Source organism: Chanodichthys erythropterus, chromosome 16, assembly GCF_024489055.1.
Source record: "Chanodichthys erythropterus isolate Z2021 chromosome 16, ASM2448905v1, whole genome shotgun sequence".
In the NCBI taxonomy this organism is placed as follows: domain Eukaryota; kingdom Metazoa; phylum Chordata; class Actinopteri; order Cypriniformes; family Xenocyprididae; genus Chanodichthys; species Chanodichthys erythropterus.
The window spans coordinates 36,917,866-36,941,674 of record NC_090236.1 but is presented as its reverse complement, the minus strand read 5'-3'; the positions used below and the strand labels follow the sequence as shown (position 1 = coordinate 36,941,674).

General features: G+C 37.7%; 2 protein-coding genes across 3 annotated transcripts in view; one reads left to right on the top strand and one right to left on the bottom strand.

The window, feature by feature from the left end:
* tep1 (telomerase-associated protein 1) overlaps nt 1-21,180 on the bottom strand; it is a 40,393-nt gene extending 19,213 nt beyond the window's left edge. The window contains exons 1-25 of the mRNA XM_067362098.1: nt 21,054-21,180; nt 18,673-19,212; nt 17,698-17,874; nt 16,349-16,498; nt 16,098-16,262; nt 15,763-15,900; nt 15,324-15,395; nt 15,097-15,218; nt 14,808-14,965; nt 14,623-14,732; nt 14,459-14,537; nt 12,636-12,828; nt 10,910-11,129; nt 10,644-10,796; nt 9,254-9,334; nt 9,031-9,152; nt 8,864-8,941; nt 7,524-7,670; nt 7,061-7,352; nt 3,839-3,960; nt 3,540-3,653; nt 3,338-3,455; nt 1,090-1,275; nt 785-969; nt 403-544 (exon numbers count right to left, since the gene is read on the bottom strand). Coding sequence (XP_067218199.1) covers nt 403-544; nt 785-969; nt 1,090-1,275; nt 3,338-3,455; nt 3,540-3,653; nt 3,839-3,960; nt 7,061-7,352; nt 7,524-7,670; nt 8,864-8,941; nt 9,031-9,152; nt 9,254-9,334; nt 10,644-10,796; nt 10,910-11,129; nt 12,636-12,828; nt 14,459-14,537; nt 14,623-14,732; nt 14,808-14,965; nt 15,097-15,218; nt 15,324-15,395; nt 15,763-15,900; nt 16,098-16,262; nt 16,349-16,498; nt 17,698-17,874; nt 18,673-19,203 — 3,855 coding nt within the window. The 5' untranslated portion in view covers nt 19,204-19,212; nt 21,054-21,180. The remainder of the gene's footprint in view (nt 1-402; nt 545-784; nt 970-1,089; nt 1,276-3,337; nt 3,456-3,539; nt 3,654-3,838; nt 3,961-7,060; nt 7,353-7,523; nt 7,671-8,863; nt 8,942-9,030; nt 9,153-9,253; nt 9,335-10,643; nt 10,797-10,909; nt 11,130-12,635; nt 12,829-14,458; nt 14,538-14,622; nt 14,733-14,807; nt 14,966-15,096; nt 15,219-15,323; nt 15,396-15,762; nt 15,901-16,097; nt 16,263-16,348; nt 16,499-17,697; nt 17,875-18,672; nt 19,213-21,053) is intronic.
* Nucleotides 21,174-23,329, top strand: LOC137002454 (mannose-binding protein C-like). Of its 2 annotated transcripts, none has more exons than XM_067362100.1 (4): nt 21,174-21,306; nt 22,165-22,363; nt 22,454-22,531; nt 22,669-23,329. In XM_067362100.1, the coding sequence occupies exons 2-4, from the start codon at nt 22,165-22,167 to the stop codon at nt 23,145-23,147; spliced, it is 756 nt and encodes a 251-aa protein (XP_067218201.1). In that variant the 5' UTR covers nt 21,174-21,306; the 3' UTR covers nt 23,148-23,329. The 2 variants fall into 2 exon arrangements, with proteins under 2 accessions (XP_067218201.1, XP_067218200.1); XM_067362099.1 differs by having other exon boundaries at nt 22,454-22,540; nt 22,669-23,325.
* The last annotated feature ends 480 nt before the right edge of the window (nt 23,330-23,809 follow it).

Here is a 23,809-nt window from a genome sequence, read left to right as displayed (position 1 = left end):
TTGATGAAATCTGAGAGCTTTCTGATCCCTTCACTGAAATTCTATTCAGTCCATTTGAAAGTTTATTCACATATAAACATTGACTACACATCAAGAAAGCATGCTTGAGCTTCAGTTTACCATATTTGAGTGCTCTATGTGCGTTCAATGATCAATGTTTATGTCAATAAAAGCCTAAATTAAATATGTGTATCACATAAAGCAATCTTTTGAAGACTGCTCGATTCATATAAATTTCTTTAATGATCTCTTTATGAATGTTTTAAAGTGAATGGACTTTCAGTGGAGGGACGGAAATATCTTCACTTGTGTTTTGAAGATGAACCAAAGTCTTACAGGTTTGAAACAACATTTTTGGGTCAACTACTCCTTTAAGCGTGCATGCATGTTTCTCTCTCACACCTTAGGGATGTGCTGTGGTATCCATTCTGACACCCTTTGACCTCGACAGTCATGGATAAGGTCCGCCCCATCGACAAACAAGGCCAGTGGCTTCTCTTTGTTCAGGTCCTTCAAGTTCAAGTGGAACTCAGACAACAAGTCTCTGTAATGCAACAAGAGAATAATTGGGCTACTTTAACACTGTTGCCGAGGGTTGTTTTTTCATGTCCTCAGGTGGGAGCGACCCCAAATAACATGATATTTAGCCTCTGAAATGGGAATTTTACCAGGGGATCCCCCTGAAATGCGATTGGGCTAGTTTTGACAAGCAATTAGGCGGGATTTGTTGAAAACCTGGCAACCCTGCATATGACAACACATGTTACATCAAATCCTTCCTTACTTGTAAGATGTGTTTGGAGACAACTCCACGTCCTCTTTTATTTTCCTCAGCCACTGAACAAGACAGCGAAGAAGCTGCTCAACACTGCAAGCTGACTGGCTAGCGTCTGTGGAGTAGGATATGACATCACAAAGAGGTGCTTTCTTGTTTTTGACAGAGGTTTTGAGTGCCTGAGCCAGGGCAGCCTTAATAAAACAGAAGATACAGAGAGATATTCAGATGAACTTCAGTGTTCTCCTAGTAATTCATCATTGGGAATTAATACATGAAGATACAGATGGCTATTTGTACAAATGTACACTTACCATGAACACAGTTTTGCCTTCTCCAGGCTTTCCCTCAACCATCAGAATTCCTCCTTTTTGCTGACATTCTTTAACTTTTTCTGTTGCCATAGAAATAAGCTTTGCCCTGCCGTGAAACTGCCGCTGTTGGGAATCCTGATGGACTTCCTGTTCTTTAATCTCTGAGGTCAAATCTTCATCTGTCTCCTATAGCAAAAAAGATCAGATTAACCCTCATGCACTGTTCAATTTCTGGTGACTGCCCGTATGGTCCGGGTCAGACTGACCCTAATTGGATTCAATACAATTCCCCAAAAATCACACTATGAAAAAATAACATACAATCATCTTTAAATAATTAACTTTTAATATCAATGCTTTTCACACATTACAAAGAATAAATATATGAATTTATGATTTATAAAAATATTTCTAACCACTATTTTTAAGACTGCCCCTCCCCCGACCTGTGGAACATATATCATTATATATTTATAACAATAATATCTTAGATGTTTTTTGATGTGTTTCAGGGATTGAATTCAAATCACATATTAACATTACTGCACAAACTTCTTCTGAATAGGATGTCTACTTCATAAATATTTTGAAAAGTATGGAAAAATATGGTTTAGATCACTCAAACCATATATGGAAATTGAAGAGTCCTTATATGGTCACCAGTGGATTCTGGATGTCATCTAGTGAAAAAGTTTGGTACTGCGCACAAAAAATCTTACTGAAAGTCATTTTTTTGAGATATCAACCTAAAATTTGGCACAGAACTTGTTCAGATATTTAGCTTTGATTTTCTTGAAGTTTTAGAGTTGAACAGGTTTTGTAAAATATATATTTTATAGAAAATATATATTTTAAATTTACATAAACTTCTATAGCTTTTTAAACTTTAAAACTTTTTTTACTTCTACAATAATCTGTGAAGTGATCCCTTTAAAAAGATACCAAACTTAAAAGTCTGTGCTCTGAAGTATTCAAGATTTTTAACAATTTAAGTTAGAAAAGTCATTTTTATATCTATGCTCAAAAAGGGGGGTAGATAATTAACAAGTAAAACAAATTTATATTTCCACAAACTTTGAAAATAAAAAGCTGTTAAACTCAGTAAGACACTGGCACTTCAGTACTAGAGTTGAGGATTTCTGACGTACAACATAGAAAGGTTTTGTATTTGGGGTCTGTAGCTGATTATGAATGGCTGTCTATACGGGTCAAATTGACCCACGAACAGTATGAAAGTATAAAATATGCACATAATGTATGCACATTTCACAACACATCATCATGACCCTAAAAAAGAACAAGTCGCAAAATTTCAAGAAAAACAATTTAAGTTAGATAGTATTTCAGATAGATTGAAAAAAGAAATGATAGCTCATTTTTACCATATGTGGCTGACAAAAAAAAAAAAAAATTGTATTGAAATAAGTGAGGAAAACCACCCTTTTTAGCTTCATAGGGTAGTAAGAAATTAAAATAACAAAATATGTTATTATTTTGGGTCTGTACAGCTGCCTTAAAATAGAATTACAATATGCAGGTCAAATTGACCTGCGAACATCACCAAAGGAAACAAAAATTAGTGTGTATATGTCAAAACACATCAGCATGTTGAAACATTGCATGCATGTTCATGACCCTAAATGAGAAAAAGTCACAAAATCTCAAGAAAAAAAACAAAAAAAAAAACAGTTTAACTGATGTTTCCGACAACTCAAAAATCAAAACGGGTCAAATTGACCTACAACAGTACACAAGGGTTAAGGGGTTGGGGATCATTTTGTTTTTTTATAATATATAATTATAATATAATTTACCAAACTGATATTATAGAAATAATGACATGTGACTATGAAGTGATTAGTAATAACATATTTGCATATTCTATTATCAAAGAAGGTGGGACCTAATCGGGACCTAAAGGCAATTCTATTCATTAGTAAATATTGTAGATAATCCCAATATATAAATTGCTGAATATCCCAATCCCAATATTTATATAATATTTACAAGTAGAATATACTAAATATAGGTAAGCACTGAACTAAAATGCATATCATACTTTCAATTTACTCATCTAAGATTATATTTTTTTAATGATCAAATTGCAGACCTATATCTGTTTATCCACATCATCCTTATTCATTGTTTAATTGATTTATCTATCAATTAATGTTTTGATGTTTCAAACGATTATTGTGAGTGGCCGCCATAAAGTGGAAAATTTTAAAGTTTTTATTCAGAATCTGACCTCTACAAAGATTTGCTGTACAGCTTCCCAGATATCCTCCAGCGCTGCCCTCCCGAAGTCCTCGAGCCCTTTCACATAGGGCTTTCCATCCACCACCCCACCCCATTCACAGGGATAACTAAGAGAATATGAAGCAGAGCACAAAGAATAAATACAATGCCATTCCTCACAGTGCATGGTAAAACAAGTGAACAGAACTCACTTTTCTGTCACTTTAAACTCGTTGTTCTGGATCCATGTTTTCAGACTGTTCATTTTAGCTTCAGCTTCTTTGGATTCTGCCACAAAGTCTGTCCTCCATGCCACTGGCACTGAACTACACATACAAACACACAAAATGTAGATGATGTGACATACTGAAAAACACAGAGCCTCGTAAACATCAGCTTGTGTTGTTCACTATTTAATTTCATTAGTGTCTACATCAAAACTGACTGAGAACAGCCTGCTGTCTGACACTACACAATTTGATCAGCTGACAAATGATCAATGAACGCATACCTGGTGAGACGGGGCGATCTGAAGTAGAAGAACATGCGACTTTGGGAAGAGTCTGGATACAGCGCTTGAAACTGTCGAATCTCCATTTCAGTGATGGATAACCCATCAGCCGCGGAGTTCAGCTGGCAGAGTGAAGTAAGAAAGCAATTCATGAAACTCCAATACAAGAAGCCCAAGCCAGTATACAATGCTGTGTTATATTGCTTTGGCAACATATTATGAATTTAGAGATGAACCGATATTAAAATTCTGGCTGATACCAATAATGTTAAAGGTAATAATGTTATGGCTGATAACCGATAAATGGCGATATTAAAATTCTATGCTTTGTCTAAATAAATTCTATTCCCATTTTGTCAAAATAAATTTAAAATTAAAGTTAATCATAAAAATCATAAAGTTAATCATCATAAAAAACTAAAAACTAAAAGCATTTTTAAAGCTACAAGTGAATGAAGCATTACAGCATTATAATATACAGTAACAAATTAATATTCATTTTGAGATTCGCTAAACAATTTAACAGTGTTAGTAAATTATTTTGTTTTTAAAGATTTACTTTGAGTGCGCATTAGAAGATGGCAAAGGTAATCTAAATGTAAAAATAGGTGAAATGACTATAATTAAAAATCCAATATCAATCAATACTGATCAATTAATAAGAAATATCAGCCAATAAACAATTTATAATGCTATATAAACCTCTTAAGGCCCTTGACTGAACATATCCCTTCTTTTTCCAGTGATATTCCTCTGAGCTTTTCTCTTTTGTAATGTCTCTCAGCCATCTCTCTTTCTACAGTGTTTCTTCATGTCTCACTCTCTCTCTTCTTAATCATGAGTGGACACGCTCACTACTGCTGAATGTCTCACACTCTCTCCTCCCCCATCACAAGTGAACACGCCCCCTACTGCTGAATGTCTCACTCTCTCCTCCCCCATCACGAGAGGACACGCCCCCTACTGCTGAATGTCTCACTCTCTCCTCCCCCATCACGAGAGGACACGCCCCCTACTGCTGAATGTCTCACACTCTCTCCTCCCCCATCATGACTGGACAAGCCCCCTACTGCTGAATGTCTCACTCTCTCCTCCCCCATCATGAGAGGACACGCCCCCTACTGCTGAATGTCTCACTCTCTCCTCCCCCATCACGAGAGGACACGCCCCCTACTGCTGAATGTCTCACTCTCTCCTCCCCCATCACGAGTGGACACGCCCCTTACTGCTGAATGTCTCACACTCTCTCCTCCCCCATCATGAAAGGACACGCCCCCTACTGCTGAATGTCTCACACTCTCTCCTCCCCATCATGAGAGGACACGCCCCCTACTGCTGAATGTCTCACACTCTCTCCTCCCCATCATGAGAGGACACACCCCCTACTGCTGAATGTCTCACACTCTCTCCTCCCCATCATGAGAGGACACACCCCCTACTGCTGAATGTCTCACACTCTCTCCTCCCCATCATGATAGGACACACCCCCTACTGCTGAATGTCTCACACTCTCTCCTCCCCATCATGAGAGGACACGCCCCCTACTGCTGAATGTCTCACTCTCTCCTCCCCCATCACGAGTGGACACGCCCCCTACTGCTGAATGTCTCACACTCTCTCCTCCCCCATCACGAGTGGACACGCCCCCTACTGCTGAATGTCTCACACTCTCTCCTCCCCCATCATGAGAGGACACGCCCCCTACTGCTGAATGTCTCACACTCTCTCCTCCCCCATCACGAGTGGACACGCCCCCTACTGCTGTATGTCTCACACTCTCTCCTCCCCCATCATGAGAGGACACGCCCCCTACTGTTGAATGTCTCACTCTCCTCCCCCATCATGAGTGGACACGCCCCCCTACTGTTGATTGGCTCTCTCTCCTCCCCCATCATGAGTGGACACACCCCCTACTGCTGAAGGTCTCACTCTCTCCTCCCCCATCACAAGTGGACACGCCCCCTACTACTGAATGTCTCACCCTCTCTCCTCCCCCATCATGACTGGACACGCCCCCTACTCCTGAATGTTTCTCTCTCTCTCCTCCCCCATCATGACTGGACACGCCCCCTACTGCTGAATGTCTCACCCTCTCTCCTCCCCCATCATGACTGGACACGCCCCCTACTCCTGAATGTTTCTCTCTCTCTCCTCCCCCATCATGACTGGACACGCCCCCTACTCCTGAATGTTTCTCTCTCTCTCCTCCCCCATCACGAGAGGACACGCCCCCTACTGCTGAAGGTCTCACTCTCTCCTCCCCCATCATGAGTGGACACACCCCCTACTGCTGAAGGTCTCACTCTCTCCTCCCCCATCACGAGTGGACACGCCCCCTACTCCTGAATGTTTCTCTCTCTCTCCTCCCCCATCATGACTGGACACGCCCCCTACTGCTGAATGTCTCACTCTCTCTCCTCCCCCATCATGACTGGACACGCCCCCTACTGCTGAATGTCTCACTCTCTCTCCTCCCCCATCATGACTGGACACGCCCCCTACTGCAGAATGTCTCACTCTCTCTCCTCCCCCATCATGACTGGACACGCCACCTACTGCTGAATGTCTCACTCTCTCTCCTCCCCCATCATGACTGGACACGCCCCCTACTGCAGAATGTCTCACTCTCTCTCCTCCCCCATCATGACTGGACACGCCCCCTACTGCAGAATGTCTCACTCTCTCTCCTCCCCCATCATGACTGGACACGCCCCCTACTGCTGAATGTCTCACTCTCTCTCCTCCCCCATCATGACTGGACACGCCCCCTACTGCAGAATGTCTCACTCTCTCTCCTCCCCCATCATGACTGGACACGCCCCCTACTGCAGTATGTCTCACTCTCTCTCCTCCCCCATCATGACTGGACACGCCCCCTACTGCTGAATGTCTCACTCTCTCTTCTCCCCCATCACGAGAGGACACGCCCCCTACTGCTGAATGTCTCACTCTCTCTTCTCCCCCATCACGAGAGGACACGCCCTTTACTGCTGACTGGCTCACTCTCCTCCCCAATCATGAATGGACACGCCCCCTACTGCTGATTGGCTACAAGTGTGATGTGCTGCTCGGTCCGATCCACTTTCAACAGCGTTTCTCAGAGATCACTTACTGCACCTTTAAACTTGAAGTTGTGCTGCACTTCTAAGATTTCACGTGACTTACCACCTGAATCACACTTTTGATATAAGCATCTATCAGATAAACAAATTCAATTATTACCCAGCTGTATTGAGGAAGTTCAGGTAGGGTGGGGCGGGGCGGCACCAAGCCATATCTCTCCCCCAGAATTCCCAGCAACAGCTGGCTGCGGCAGACCTCCGATAGACAGAGCTCCACAGCACGGTTAGACTCCTCCTCCGTCACGCCCCAGCGCAGCTCCACTTCCTGCAGGTAGAGATAGTGCGCCGCTGCCCGTCTTCTGAGCTCTGGAAACACACTACGCACAAGAACATCCCTCTCCGCATGCATGTCCCTGAACGTAGAAGAGATGAACACTCGCACACCTTTCCATCTATGAAGAGAGAGAAGATAATTGACAAATTTTGTTTAGCATTTCATTTTCAATGTACTTATATCTCGTCTGTTCTACATTGGAATACATTCTGGACCACAACCACCCAACCTAGACTTAAAGTGAGTGACGTACATTTTGTTTAGTAATTTATGCATATTATGGTCATACCTTAACTTTGGTGTTGCTGGCAGTGGGATGACATCAGTAGGTCTCTCAGGTTCAGTTTTGCGTCCCTGTGGTGGAGGGATGTTATAGAGTCTGTCCATGTGCTCCACGTGCTGCAGCATCCTTGAGGAACCTCTCTCAGAGACAAACCTACAGTCAAAGAACAGATCTGAATGAACATCTGAAACAACTCTAGACATTATATATCATAATAGATTTAAAACTGAAGTGAACTGAAGTGAACCAAAAAAAAATAAAAATAAAAAAAATCGCAGGTGTTCCTTACATCACAAACTACCTTGTAACCAATCCCATCAACATGTGGACAGGTTTTAGCATATCATTAACTGTGTAGAGAGCGATGCATAAAATGCATTACCATTCTGATACATAAACTTGCAGACGAGTCTGTATAATTCAGTCTCACAATTCTTCTGAATCAGTTTTTGGTTAAACATATATGGCTGAATTAAACCAGTATTTCCACTTGACACTGTGCAGCGTTTACTACAGTAAAGTTGACCGAGTGGATCTCTGAGCTTGTGCGAGCGAGTGGAAGTGGGGCTAATTTGCATATTCATCTATTTGTGTATACTAAATGAAGCAATGGAGTAGTGTTACATTCAAACTATTTTAACTATTTCCATTTCCACTGGAAAAAAAACATTTAAATATAATTTTGGTGATCAAAGATGAGTTTTAAGGGATAAAATTATTGACTACAGGGGGATTTTAAATGATTCACTGAAACGGAAACAGTGATTTTAACTGAACTTACCAACTCTAATCAGTTTTAAAATTATTATACACATTTTTTAGGAAACAAAAAAAAAAAAAAGCATATTAATATCATTGCAATATTCAAAAGTTCAAACAATTATTTAGCAAGGATGCATTAAACTGATCAAAAGTGATAGTAAAGTAATTTCTAATGTTAATGTTGATTTCTATTTCAAAGAAATGCTGTTCTTTTCAACTTTCTATTCATCAAAGAATTCTGAAAAAATGTATCCACATAAAATTAAGCAGCACAGTTGTTTTTAACATGAAGACAAAAAAGACAAAGTAGTAGAAGAGAAAACGAAGAAGAAGACAAAAAAGTGCCATTAAAAGTTATTAAAGTCTATTTTGTATTTTATTTAAAAATGCAGCCTTGATGAACATAAAGACTTACCTACCCAAACTTTTGAACAGTAGTGTATATTGTGAAAATTTGGTAGATCCTACACTAGCTCTTACCGACAATTACATGTTTTTGTTTCTTTTAAAAGAAAATTTTCTTAATCTTTTCACAAGAGAGAATATACATTAAGTACAACACAGGAATCAGTTAAAGATCTCACTTCAGGATCTGCTCGCTGAACCCACAGAGTTGTACAGTGTTGGATTCCAGTTCGTATTTCACATCATCTCCTGAAAGCCTGTGAAAAACAAACAATATAAGATTTATTTGCAACTATGACAAATTTTGCGGATGAGTTCAATTTAGAATAAGTTTCACAAAACGTACCTTTTTCCGAGCAGCACCTCTATCACAACAGCATCAGGGTTGGTATCTTGCCGATAGTTATTAATAATCGTCATTAGAGCACCATTGGTGTAGCCATTTTCAAGCACAACTATACGATCCAGCTGTGGGGAGAGAGGTTTTAACAGACAGGCCATTTATTTTAACCAATGTGGAAATTTTTTTAATGTACCCTGGTATAACCATAAACTCAAAGGGCTCACACCTTTATCTTCTCTTCGGTCATCCTAGTAAACAATGCAGAGAACGTTATGAATTCAGATTCTGTTTTGCCGTCATTCATATCCTAAGAGAGAGAGGGACAGAAAGGATTGACAAAAAGGTGTGACACCATCCAAAAATGTCCTTATATGTTAATGTTATTATACAATATTGGATATTTAATTGTGCATGCTTTTATACATTAACCCTTGAGGGACGGATTGGGCGGTACCGCCCAAAATGGCATACTTTTACAAATGTGTAGTTATCTCAAAAACTATTAATGTTTGTATCCAGTATCCAGTTTGTATATTAAACGCGCTTCCGTTATTGCGCAATACCACTGCGTAATCAGGCCAATGAAAACGATTATGTTAGGCAGATTCAATTATTTTGTTAATTGTTCTTTACACATTTGATTAAACAATAACACATTTCTGTCAAGCAAAGATTTTGAAATAAATATATATTTTTTGTTCTATATTCTGTGATGTGTGATTTTCAGTAATAAATGACAAAAATCTAATTTTCGTTTTTGAAATTCTCTAGTTTACTGTACATTTTCTTTCACTCATACTTCCTTTCTAAACACATTACATGCATGCTTATGGTAGCTTAGGGTCTTCTGAATCCATAGATACCAAACACAGGGTGTTCCATCTCCTTTACATATGATTTATAAGCCCAAATATAAAAATAGAGAAAACAGACCAAAAAGGGCTTAGTCCCAAAAATAAAAAAACGCCTAGGACTGTTTGTAAATAAAGTTAATTATTTAACTGTTCTTTACACATTATATTGAACATTAACCCATTTCTGTCAAGCAAAGGGTTTGAAAAATATATTTTTGGGTCAAAAACTTTTCACTATTGTTGTGTGAGGTAGGATTTTCAGTAATAAATGAGAAAAATCTCATTTTCATTTTTGAAATTCTCTAGTTTATTGTACAATTTTTCACTCATACTTCCTTTATAAACATATTGCATGCATGCTTATTGTAGCTTAGGGTCTTCTGAATCCATTGATACCAAATACATGGTGGTCCATCATCATTACATATGGTTTATAAGCCGAAATGTAAAAATAGAGAAAACGGACCAAAAAGGGCTTAGTCCCCTAAGGGTTAAAAATAAAACACTAACAATTTAATAACAGTAAACAATCTTTAGCAAATCTCAAATTGAATATCCATTATTCACAATGTACATTATAATGTTGCGATGCCTAACTTCACTAGCAGCATTTAGAATATTTGATTTTATTTTTAAGTGTTTTATTTTTATAAATAAAACGCATGCTTATTTTAATTGTTTTTTATTTTATTTTAATGCGTTTTATTTTAACACATGTGTTTGATTCTAAAGGTATATACACAATGAAAGTGAAATTCTTACATTCACTTGCTTCATTGCTTGTCTCACATTATCCAGAAGGACGTCAGACTTGAACTTGAACTCCTGGAAGTCTTGGTGTCTATGCAGCATGACTTGGGAATCTTCGCTGCAGTAGTTAATCATCATGCATAAAAGCAGCGCAGCTTCCTGTACCTACAGAAGCAAAAGAAAAGTACTTCACAATACGTTTCATTTTGACTAGATCATTTATATATACAACATGTAACACAAAAATATATGTTCATAATAAGATGTTCATATCTGACCGATGCTGAGAGTTTATCATTGTCAATGTTATCGGTGCTTTCAGGGGGCAAGTAGACGTCCTCAGCGCCACTCCAGTCGCGATCCTCTGAAAAACTGGCACTACAGATCACAAGAGTGCGTCCAGGGAGAGGAGGGATGTTGTACTTGCAGGAGATCTGCACAGCTTTCTCCAAAGAACTGCAGTACTTCTTCAGAAGCTCCTGAGTGTACAGTCTCTGACTAACAAATTACATTATAACAAAAAACAACAACAACAACAACAACATCAGTTCAGGGGTAAAACAAACTAAAATAATGTATTATATTATACCACTTATACACTGCCTGGCCAAAAAAAAAAAAAGGTACTGTTTGGATTTAAATAGTCTATGAATGGATTATTGCATTATTGCAGTGATTATTATGTTTCTAGCATATTCTAACAGTTCTTTTAACCTTAAATGATGGAGTGTGTATTTTTTCATTTCTTAAACAACCATATAGGAAGACACATCATGTCAAGATTCATCAGGCTCAAAACTGTGAAAGAACGGTTGGGAGGAGCATGAAGAATCATTTTCACACATTAATTGGCATCTCTGAGTCCAGACTTTAAAGTGGTGGTTGATTATGATTTCACTTTTTTTAACTTTAGCTAGCAATGTTGAGCATAAACAACATCTGCATAGTTACGACGCTCAAAGTTCAATGCAAGATATTTTCTTTTAAAGAATTCTCTGTTTAAGGACTACAACAAACAGCTGGTAGGGACTACAACGAGCTTCTTCCTGGGTTAGTGACATCACAAACCCTACAATTTACATAAACCCCGCCCCCGAGAACACACAACAAAGGAGGCGGGGCCATGTTGGGCTGCTTGGGTTGTTGTAGTAGAGTGTTGTTGTCATGCCGTCATTTTACGCCGGACTGCTTCACAAACGAGGGTCAATTCAACGTTGGATTTGCACAAAAGATGAACATGACGGCACAAGCTAGTGGATGAGTTGAATCAACTCCACAGCAACTACATAAATTTATCCACCAACCATTCAGAAACATCCAGTTTCATCCTAAAAGTTGTAACTTCTTCCTGAGTCTCTCCATCATTGTCGACTCCGGTTTGAACAATGTAAGGCTGAACACCGTTACTGACAATCCTCATTTTGGCTGCGTGAGATTCTCCAGCTTTGTGGATGTTGAGCTTTTAAAGCTCCGCCCTCTTCTGGAAAGCAGCAGCTCATTTGCATTTAAAGGGACACACACAAAAACGATGTGTTTTTGCTCACACCCAAATAGAGGCAAATTTGACAAGCTATAATAAATGATCTGTGGGGGATTTTGAGATGAGACCTCACAGACACATTCTGGAGACATCAGAGACTTGTGAAAGGGGCGTTATAGGTCCCGTTTAAATTAATTGAAAGTCTTTGGGATGTGCTGGAGATGACTTTACAGAGTGCTCACCTCTTGCATTGTCAATACAAGATCTTGACCAAAACTTGACACACCCCTTGACTGAAATAGCATCACAACATTTGTCATCCTAGAATATGGCCATGAAAAGCTACACACTCCATCAATTATTGATAGAAGAACTGTTGCCAAACATATAAGATGCTAGAAACATAATAATCACTGCAGTAATGATCCAATTATAGACTCTTAAGCATTTGCCTATTTAAATCCAAACTTTTTTTGGCCAGTCAGTGTAGTATGTAATGGTTTTCTTTAATAATAAATACACACTTTGCTTTTCTCAGGAGATTGCGTTTGGCGTTGAATATGCGGTATATGAAGGGCACTCGCATTGTAATTCTCACTCTCTTGCGTACTGTTGTGTCCCAATTGTGATGTTTGAATCGTTTGCCCTTTGGGAATTTCTTCACAATGTCTCGCAGGATCTCCTTGGAGCTCGGCACCTCGACCGCAGGCCCACCAGCTGAAAGGGCAGAACATGTCACTCAAACTTCCTCAAGAACACATTATTAGACTGTGATTCTTGATGAAATTGTATTTGAAAACCAATTAGACTAAATGTTTTGTAGATTTAAAAAAAAAAAACACCAATAATAAATTTTTAATAATGACTTCATTAAATGTACAGTACACTACTGTTCAAAAGTGTGGGGTTGGTAAGATTTTAAGGTTTTTGAAAGAAAAAAAAAATACAGTTTTCTGAATAAATGTAATTTATTCCTTTAATAAATGATTTCTCATCCTTCAGAAATCAACATGCCCATTTAACATTTCCTATGAATGTTTAAAACAGTTGTGCTGCTTAAAGGTGCCCTAGATTCAAAAATTTAATTTATCTTGGCATAGTTGAATAACAAGAGTTCAGTACATGGAAATGACATACAGTGAGTCTCAAACTCCATTGTTTCCTCCTTCTTATATAAATCTCATTTGTTTAAAAGACCTCAGAAGAACAGGCGAATCTCAACATAACACTGACTGTTACGTAACAGTCGGGATCATTAACATGTACGCCCCCAATATTTGCATATGCCAGCCCATGTTCCCAACATTATAAAAGGCATTAAACAAGGGCAGAACGTCTGGATCTGTGCACAGCTGAATCATCAGACTTGGTAAGCAAGTAAGAACAATAGTGAAAAATGGCAGATGGAGCAATAATAACTGACATGATCCATGATATCATGATATTTTTAGTGATATTTGTAAATTGTCTTTCTAAATGTTTCGTTAGCATGTTGCTAATGTACTGTTAAATGTGGTTAAAGTTACCATCGTTTCTTACTGTATTCACGGAGACAAGAGCTGTCGCTATTTTCATTTTTAAACACTTGCAGTCTGTATAATTCATAAACACAACTTTACACAACACATAACAGTGTAGCATTAGCCGTTAGCCACGAAGCACTATCAAACTCATTCAGAATCAAATGTAAACATCAAAATAAATACTTTACTTAGGCGATTAGACATGCTGCATGACGAACAGTTTGTAAAGATCCATTTTGAGGGTTATATTAGCTGTTCGAACCTTTTTTAATGTTGTTTAAGGCAAGCGCGATCTCTTGGGGCGTGGAGCACGAGATTTAAAGGGCCACACACCCTGAATCGGCTCATATTTAATGATGCCCTAAAATAGGCAGTTAAAAAAATGAATTTAAAAAAATCTATGGGGTATTTTGAGCTGAAACTTCACAGACACATTCAGGGGACACCTTAGACTTATATTACATCTTTTAAAAAAAAAAAACGTTCTAGGGCACCTTTAATATTTTTATAGAAAATGTGATACATTTTTCAGGATTTTTTTGATGAATACAAAGATTAAAAGAACAGCATCCATTTGAAATAGAAACGTTTTGTAATGTTATAATTGTCTATACTGTCCCTATTCATTACTGAATTTTATATATCCTAGTTAAAATAAAAGTAATACATTTAACAATTTTGCCAATCAGCACACGTTTTCTGGATCAGTATCTTTTTCCTAATAAACAAAAACAGTCCTAAAACAAATTGAACAATTTCTAAAATCAGCGGGAAATAACTTGATAACTTGAAAATCAGGAACAAGATCACAAACACAAACTTACCAAATTTACTGAGCTCCAAAATGACTTTATAAGCAGACAGGAAACGGAAGGGAAACTGCCTGCTCTGGATTACTGCGTTCTGTAAGATGAACTCAAATCCATAAATGACTTGATCATCTTATGCACGTTCCAGTGAGTGAAAATCTGAATGAAGAAATGCTCACCTTCGAGGTCAGCCTGTTGAGGATCACAGAATGATGTTTCTCACTGATGCCCACAGAAATCATGTTCCTCAGGTTCCTCAGCATTGCCATAAACGGTAGAGACTTCCTATCTGCAATCACAAAAAACATACTTAAGTATGAGTAGATGTTCAAGAATTAAGTACATATTGGACCCCCATTCACACCGATGAGTTTCTCCCAGGTGGCAGCTTTGTTTCCTTCCTGACTCAGTCTGCACTCCCATGTGTCGGGTTGCTTAAGTTTCATCCGTTTTCCAGCTCTCTCTCTATCCCAGACCCCACTAAGACCACTGCGAGAGAATCCCTTCAGATCACTCGGGTATCTGCATGCAAAAACAAATAACAAACATAGTCACTCATGGCTGAAAGTTAGACTGGACTGAGCGATCAGTTCACCAACATTAAGATTTGACTACAATATATATATATATATATGCTAGTTTGTAGGACTTACTTCTTTCCCAGAATGGCCATGACATATTCTGCAGGTTCTTTGATGTGAAGGCGCTTTATCATCTTCTTGAGGTTGAATTCACTCTGTTTTTTATCCTTTGTAGCACGATTCTGGCTCTCCAACTATATCATAACATACAGAACTGTATCAGAAGACATTGTGATTTAACAACCTTACATATGATTATTGCACATCAAACAGATGAAACTAAACAGGGCAAAGCTCACATATTTTTTGAGAATTGAGCCGTCCACTCTGAGGAGTTCGCCCCACTTTTTCCACTGCAGATCAGAGATTTCCTGAAAGTAGAGGGAAGAAAACAGAAGCATTTTAAAAGTTATGTAAGAAAATTTTTTTTTTTATTATTGTATGTTGGTAGGATGTGTGCTTTTCTAAAGATGTAAGATTCAAAAGTACCCAAAAGTATTTGACAACATTGAAAATATAGGATTCAAAATTTATATATATATATATTTATAAAATTTATATATATATATTTATAAAATTTATATATATATATATATATATATATATATTTATAAAATTTATATATATATATATATATATATATATATATATATATATATATATATATATATATATTAAAAATAAAAATAAGAATCATCTGTATGTTTTGATATATAATATTAAATATTAAGTATTTACCCGTCCTTTCTTCCGTTTCTTGTTGTGTTTGCAGCGATGTTTCCGTGTATTGTATTTGGCCAGCTGATATTCAGTGAACTGCTTAAATTTATCCACTAGAGCTTTTTTCAGGCAGGAGGGTAAAGATTTACTGAAACACTATGCAAAAAAAGCATGAAAAACAAAAACAAAAACAACAATTAAAATAATACAGTAGAAGTTAAATAAAATCCTTATTTGTACATCTACCATGCTAATACCATTATATTCTTTGAAGCACCATGTAAATATCATGGTATATGAATAGGATGATACAATTTTAAGGACAGTAAGATATTTACTATATTAACACTCACCATGCTATAGATTCTTGTCACCTCCAGCCAATCAGACGGCAGCTGCACAGCGGCACAAAAGTACCTTCTAAAGTGTGGCTTTGACGCATGAAGATGGGCCGCCAGTGCTAGCAAGAAATTGGCTGCGATACGAATGTTTAGTTCTTGCCTAGTATAGACTGCAACCTAAAACCAAAACCACATACGTTGACAACATAACCACCAGACAGACGACATAACCCACATGCACTCATGCATGCGAAAGCACCAACCTTAAGGACAAACTCAGGGTCTTCTGTGGTAATCTCAGCGGCCAGTTTCTTAATAATGCCCCACACACTCCTTTGCTTATCCCAGTCCTTCTGGCCCGGGGTACAGCTCTTATTAACCAGCGAGCAGCACACCATATTCACCAGGTTGTTCTGAAGGACAAAGGAAATCAAATGTTGTTTGATTTCACATTTACCACTCTGTCCATACATTGTGTGGTGTAAGAATGATTACAAAAACATTTGGTCAGTCAGATTTTACTGAAGGATCATGTGACACTGAAGACTGGACCAATAGCTGCTGAAAATCTTAGCCATCACATAAATAAATTACATTTTAAAATACATTATAAATCTGTTTTTATAATATATATAGTAAAGCATATTCATATTAAAACAGAAAATTAAAACAGAATAATAATAATATTACTGTTTTCACTGTAGTTTTTATCAAATAAATGCAGCCTTGGTGAGCAGAAGAGATAAATAAAGCTAAAAAAGGAAATACGTAGAGCTAGCGAATTATTAAAACATAATTTAAAGGGATAGTTCACCCAAAAATGAAATTTCTGTCATTAATTACTCATTCCAAACCACAAAACACAAATTAAGATATTTTTGATGAAATCTCAAGAGTTTCTTTATTATCCCCCATAGAAAGCAAAAAAATTACCACATTCAAGGTCCAGAAAGGTAGTAAAGACATCTTTAAAATAGTCGACGTGACTAAAGTGGTTCAACATTAATGTTATGAAGCAACGAGAATTCTTTTTGTGCGCAAAAACAAAACTGTATTTATTTCCTCTCTTCCCTGTGATTCTCATACATACATTATATTGAAGACACAGAGCAGATCTTCCGTGTTTACATCCGAACGCTGCCTCTGTATTGGCCGGCTCCTGTGTCAGCATCACGGGCATGCTTCACGCTGCTCACCTGAACAGAGTCGGCCAAGCCGGCGTTCAGACGTAAACACGGAAGCTCTGCACTGCGTTCACTGCGTCAACTGCGTAGGAGACTGACAGGGAAGAGAAGAAATTGTTGAATGAAGTCTTTATTTTTGTTTTGTTTTTGTGCACAAAAAGTGTTTTCGTCACTTCATAACATTAAGGTTGAACCACTGTAGTCACGTTGACTATTTTAACCATGTCTTTACTACTTTTCTGGGCCTTGAATGTGGTAATTTCGTTGCTTTCTATTTGAGATAAAAAAAATAAAAAAAAATTTAAATCCTAATTTGAGTTCTGAAGATGAACAAAGGTCTTGTGGGTTTGGAACGACATGAGGGTGAGTAACTAATTTCAGAATTTAAATTTTTTGGGTGAACTAACCCTTTAAACCATTCAGCTCACCTTGCGGCCCATCAGTTCAATAAGTTTCCCGTCCTCGCTTGCTTCAAGAGCCCCAAACTCCTCATAAAGAGCTAAGGTCTGCTCCCCCTCTCTATCCATATCCAAAACAGGTATCTCAGAGGACAGCATCTGCTCTTCCTCTTCCAAGCTTTTCTTGGAAGGCATCCTGATGGCATCCTATTAAGAGACAAAATAAATGAACTAGATTTGTATTTCCAAAAGAAAATACCAGTCCTTGCAAGGCATCTTATGTTTATGCAGGAGCAAATTTTTACATGAAATGCTACATCAGAGTTGTCTTAATCATATTGTGCTTTCTTAATGTTTTTCAGTGTGGTTATAGGTGGTTAAACAGATGTATGTGCTAAAGATAAAATAAATCCTGTATGTTTAGTTGTTGAGTTGAATTAGTATCAATGATTGTGTTATTTCAATTATTTAGTTAGTCTGTGAACGTAAACAGCAGAGACAGAAATCGCATGTGTATATTAGATTATTAGATCTGTGCCGCATAATCCACTGCGTCTTCAGCGGCTCAGATGTCGGGAATAAATTAAGACTGTTATGTTCGCTCTTACATCCAACAACAAAACACCTCAATCGCTTATGAGACATTCTTAACGCTACAGCAGCTCCGGCGTCAAGACAATGGCGGACTGTGTACAACTCGCTCAGGGCGGAAACTATGCTAATACACCAGCTCTCGTGGGCGGGGCCTGTACAATGTGACGTCACATTGAACAGAAAATGAAAACAGCTTGTTCTATGAGACTGTTGAGGTTTTATGGGGATTAAAAAAAGGAGTTGGTGGATTTTTACCATTATAGGGTGGTTGTGTACACATTGCCACACACATTTATGTTCAAACACCATGTAAAAGTGAATTTTGCATAATAGATAAAAATCAAAAAAAAAAGATGCTACATTAATTCACATACAATTTTACAAAGCAATAAAAAGGAAATCACACTATACCTGTTTGGGCTCCTCACTATATCCCAGCAAGCCTTCGGATGAGAAAAGCATGTCTTCCACTTCTCTCTTTTCATTTTTGCCCGCTTTATTCTTCTTTGAAGGTGACAGATAGGGGCAGAGCGGTGGGATGGCACTGGCAGTGGAATTTTGGGAGCAAGAGAGTAAAGGATTATGGGAATAGGTGGAGGTTAGAGAGCATGAGACTGGAAGGTGGAGCGGAGGCTCCATTAGAAGACTATTCTTGGTGCTCAGCAGAGAGGAACGAGAGGAGATTGAGCTCATCGTCGCTGTGGACGACAGAAGAGATGAGGTGGCCATGGTGGAGGACAGGCTGGTCGGCTGGAGTGCTGGACATGATGAGGTGGTGGAGGTCTGATTGGCCCAGGATGGAGAGGTGTACTGATGGTGAGACAACGCTGAGGGCGCTTGAGCCAGAAACCGGTTTTCCAGCCTTGGACTGGTATATATTTGCTGTAGCCTAGCATCCGTATTCACCTTCAGATCAGACTGAAGAGGAGCCGGAGCCTTCATGTCTGCTTGCTTGAAGGAAGGAGAAACATAGAAAGTGTGTTTTTGTCCAAAGACATTGCAAATGTTAAAAGTACAATGCTAATCAGTAATTCTTAAGACATGGAATAAAATATGTTTTGGAACAAATTAGATTTTTATCTTAAAGGGATAGTTCACCCAAAAATGAAAATTCTGTCATCATTAACTCACCCTGATGTTGTTCCAAACCTGTATGAATTTCTTTATTCTGCTGAACTTAAAGGAAGATATTTGGAAGAATGTCAGTATACCAAACAGATCTCTCCCCCCATAGACTATCATAGTATTTATTTTTCATATTAGGGCAGTCAATGTGGGCAGAGATCTGTTCCGTTACTCACATTCTTCCAAATATCTTCCTTTGTGTTCAGAAATTCATACAGGTTTGGAACTACTTTTATATCCATAAATGTAAATATATGAAAAGTAAACCCCACTTTAACTTTTTCAAACAAGAATTGAAGATGTATTTAAATACAATTTCAACTTCTTTTAACAAGAAAGCAATGAAAACATCCAGAACTTGTGCCATGTTTAATATTCTTCCTTAATATGTTTTATTCTTTATTTATTTGCCCTCTTCTTTTCTTTTCTTTTCCATTTGTTTTCTCTTCTTCTCTCTTCTCTAATTGTTAGGATTATTGTTCAATACATTTAATTAAGTTTCTTACATATTTCTTCTGTTTACTATTGAACCATAATTTCTTTTTGTTTGAAAGATTGTTTATATTTTTTGTATGTAGCGACTTGCTCTGTTTGTTAATATTGCAATAAAAAATAAAAATAAAAAAAGGTTTGGAACTACTTGAGGGTGAGTAAATGATGACAAAATTTTGTTTTTTGGGTGAACTATCCTTTTTACATGAACAGAAATGTTATTTTTCAAACAAAGTCAGTCTTAATCTTCTTAATCACAGAAGAAGTACTCTTTCCATCTTTTTAGGAGTTAAACAAGATCACGCAGGCTCTGTTGAGTCTTGTGTTTCTGTAGATAATCTTAAGCAATTGTGCAAACTGTCACAGCTACAATCTGGAGAAGGGTGAAGTCCATCCACCATGGAAAGACGTTACCCCTAATGGCTATATGTCAACCCTGTCACAAACTGTAAAGAAATACAGTTTGTGATTTTAGATCATTTGCCTTATTTTAGTTAGGCTCTATTATCTAGCAACACCAGAAAAACAAAATATTATTATCCCATGTGGTAGATATTAATAAAAATATGGTCATTCTGTCAACTTTTCTGAGATTTTCTGTCTGAAGGTGGTGATAATTCAGAATCACTAGCTTTGACAACCATGGGTGTGTCTCATGCAAACAAACGCAATGTAAACACAGCAGGGAAATCAAACAATAGCTTTCACCACTCCTTTCACCCTTTCACCGAGTTTATGTAATTCCAACTTCATTGAATACTGGTGGGAACATTTCCCTATACATTGCATATGAAATAATGTTGCTGTTTGCAGTGTCTTGTTTAGAAACTGAAGATGAAGGCCACTTCGGATAAGAATCTATAAAGTTCACTTCGCAGGGACAAAGTCCTCTATCTTAGCTGATAATGAATGAAGAACAATAATGTGCTTTCGCAATGTCGGTTCCTTATTGCCACATACAATACAAAAACATCACCACCCCCTCATTTCATTTAATGTTTCAACTGCAATCAAAAAATATCAAGATGTGACGTGTAGACATGACAGAAACACACACTGAGCAGTGATTATAGACATGGAAGTTACACAGCTCTAAATAAACTAATGCACGATTATTATGTGCGACAGGGTCTGTTCAGTGTTGCGACTGAAAATAAAGAAAGCATGTAACTCACCTTGAACGCTTTGTGACCAGGTATTAGTGTAAAATGAAGTAAGCCGGTGAGCTGCTGGTTGTGTATAACCAGTAAAACTTGAGAACTTCCTCACCTGTCATCAAGTCATGTGTAGCCTATGTCACTACCGTAATGAAGCGAATACAGATGCATTATAAAGGCTGGGTCAAGCGTCTCAGATTTAGAGCAAGAAACCCCTTCGGCTCTCCAGTGATTTTAGTTGACTTTTTAACTGGACTCCTCCATTAAACTGGTATGTAATCAAACGTAGTTTAAAAATAACAGCTAATGCAATTTATTTTACAAGGAAAACAGAAACTATTAGTGAATAAAGTGGCCTATTCAAATTTTTATTAGTAGGCTATTCAAATCCAGTGACCCACTTGTGGATGGAGACGATATTTGCATTCTTTCCAGCTACATTTTAAAGATATATTTAGCTACTTAACATCTGGTTTCTTAATATTGTATGTATTGTAATTTATTTTTTTCATTTTAGATCAGACCCACTGTTGAACTTGCAAAGCCATGGTCTAGTCTAGTGAACAGATGTATGAAATAAATAAAGAAATATTAATAAATGACTTTATGCATTAGAACAATAATAACATCCACTCTAACACCAAATAGTTAATGAAGAACCAAATAGTTTAAATGAGCAAAATTACTAACAACATACAACCTTGTTCAGTTTGTGCCATTGTGTTTCATTGTTTAGACTAATGTGCTTTGAAAAGTAAATACAAGTGAATTTAGATTGCTTATATATTTTACGTAAGCTCATTTTGAATGTCCACTTTATCATTTAAAAGTCTAGTTTTCTTGTTTTTTTATTTTCATGAGACTGATGAAGTTGCCTTTTTATTTGTTTGTTTTGTGGGGCACTATAATTTAATCTTTTTTTGTATATGTAATTAAGTTTATTTTCAAATTTTCTTGTATTGAACCCCATGTTATTTTTCACTGATCAATTATATATTCGCAAATACTAATCTAGCATCTATAAGTTCCTTGATCTCAGAAAACTGAATAACTAAAAGGTTAAAAGATTGTCTACGTGGTTGTTGAGAATCATTTTGAAGTTTTCCTGCTTATACACGTTTTCCTGCAGATGGCGCTGTTAAAGCTGTTCCTCGGGGCTCTTCTGCTCCTTCAGTTTGTTCTGTTGGATGGAGCTGAACCTCAGAACCTGAACTGTCCTGCATATGGTGGCGTTCCCGGGACTCCTGGACACAACGGTCTGCCTGGTAGAGATGGGAGAGATGGAAGAGATGGAGCAACTGGACCCAAAGGAGAGAAGGGAGAGCCAGGTTTGTGTGTATTAGAGAGAAAATGAGTCTTAGATAGTGGTTTACTTCACTCCTACATTGCTGCCTATTATTTTTGCTCCTCTCTTACAGGAGTGAGCGTGCAGGGACCGCCAGGTAAAGCAGGACCGTCTGGGCCAGCTGGAGCCAAGGGCGAAAGGGGACTCCCAGGTCAGCCAGGTATTAAACAATATAGTAATTTAGATATTTTAATGCACAGTTTAAAATTCCTCAAGTGGAAATGTGAAGACTTCAGAGCCTAAAATTATGCATGAACAACATCCAGTAAATAATTATTGTTTATTCAGGGTCTCCTGGATGTGAAAGTGTTCTTGAGACCTTGAAATCTGAGATCCAACATCTTAACGCCAAGATGGCCATGATTGAGAAAGTTGCAAGTGTCAGCCACTTCAGAAAAGTTGGACAGAAATACTACATCACTGATGGCATTGAGGGAACCTTTGATGAAGCCATAAAAGTCTGCAAGGATGTTGGTGGAACAATGGTTTTGCCAAAAACTGCTGCCGAAAATCAAGCGTTATTGAAATTAGTATTATCCAGTGGTTTAAGCGTTAAGAAGCCACATATAGGCGCCACAGACAGAGTAACAGAGGGACGGTTTGTGGACACTGAGGGAAAGCAATTGACTTTTACCAACTGGGGTCCTGGTCAGCCTGATGATTATAAGGGAGCACAAGACTGTGGTGTTATAGAGAACTCCGGCCTTTGGGATGATGGCGGTTGTACTGGAGTACGCCCTATTATATGTGAAATTGACAACAAATAGAATGTATACAAATGAAGAATATAATTCCATATTCCAGTATTCTGTTAACAAAATATGTGATATTATGTAATGTTTATAAAATTAAATTTGATTGTGAAGCATTTTCTTCAATATGTTTCTATCCATATATTATATGTAATATACACAAACAAATAATAAATTCACTAAATTTTATCCAAACAACGTGTTCATGGTTGAAATATACAGATATAAATGAATAGTTCTCTCAAAAATGAAAATGATCACATGATTTACTCACTCTCAATCCATCCTAGGTGTATATGACTTTCTTTCAATCAAACACAATCAGAGTTATATTAAAAAATATTCTGGCTCTTCCAAGCTTTATAATGGGAGTGAATGGTGGCCTAGATTTTGAAGCCCAAAAAAGTGCTTCCATCCATCATAAAAGTAATCCACACGACTCCAGGAGGTTAATAAAGACCTTCTTAAATTATATATTCATAACTTTATAAACTAAAATCACTGACTTCCGGTAACAGGCATATGCAAGTTGAGTTCTGGTGGAAAAGTGACCTCTGACACGACGTATATGATGTAGGATGTAGGATGTAGGAGTAGCGTAAGCTTAGGTGAGAATAGACGTCTCTCACGGTTCAAACCAATAGGGCTGTGCAACAAACTCAAGCTCCTCCGACATT

What these genes read in the sequence shown, in the direction of transcription:
- LOC137002454 (XM_067362099.1), top strand. Translation starts at nt 22,165, where the DNA reads ATGGCGCTGTTAAAGCTGTTCCTCGGGGCTCTTCTGCTCCTTCAGTTT. An exon ending in AGGAGAGAAGGGAGAGCCAG is followed by an intron (nt 22,364 to 22,453) that starts GTTTGTGTGTAT and finishes CCTCTCTTACAG; the next exon opens with GAGTGAGCGTGCAGGGACCG. An exon ending in GGGACTCCCAGGTCAGCCAG is followed by an intron (nt 22,541 to 22,668) that starts GTATTAAACAAT and finishes TTGTTTATTCAG; the next exon opens with GGTCTCCTGGATGTGAAAGT.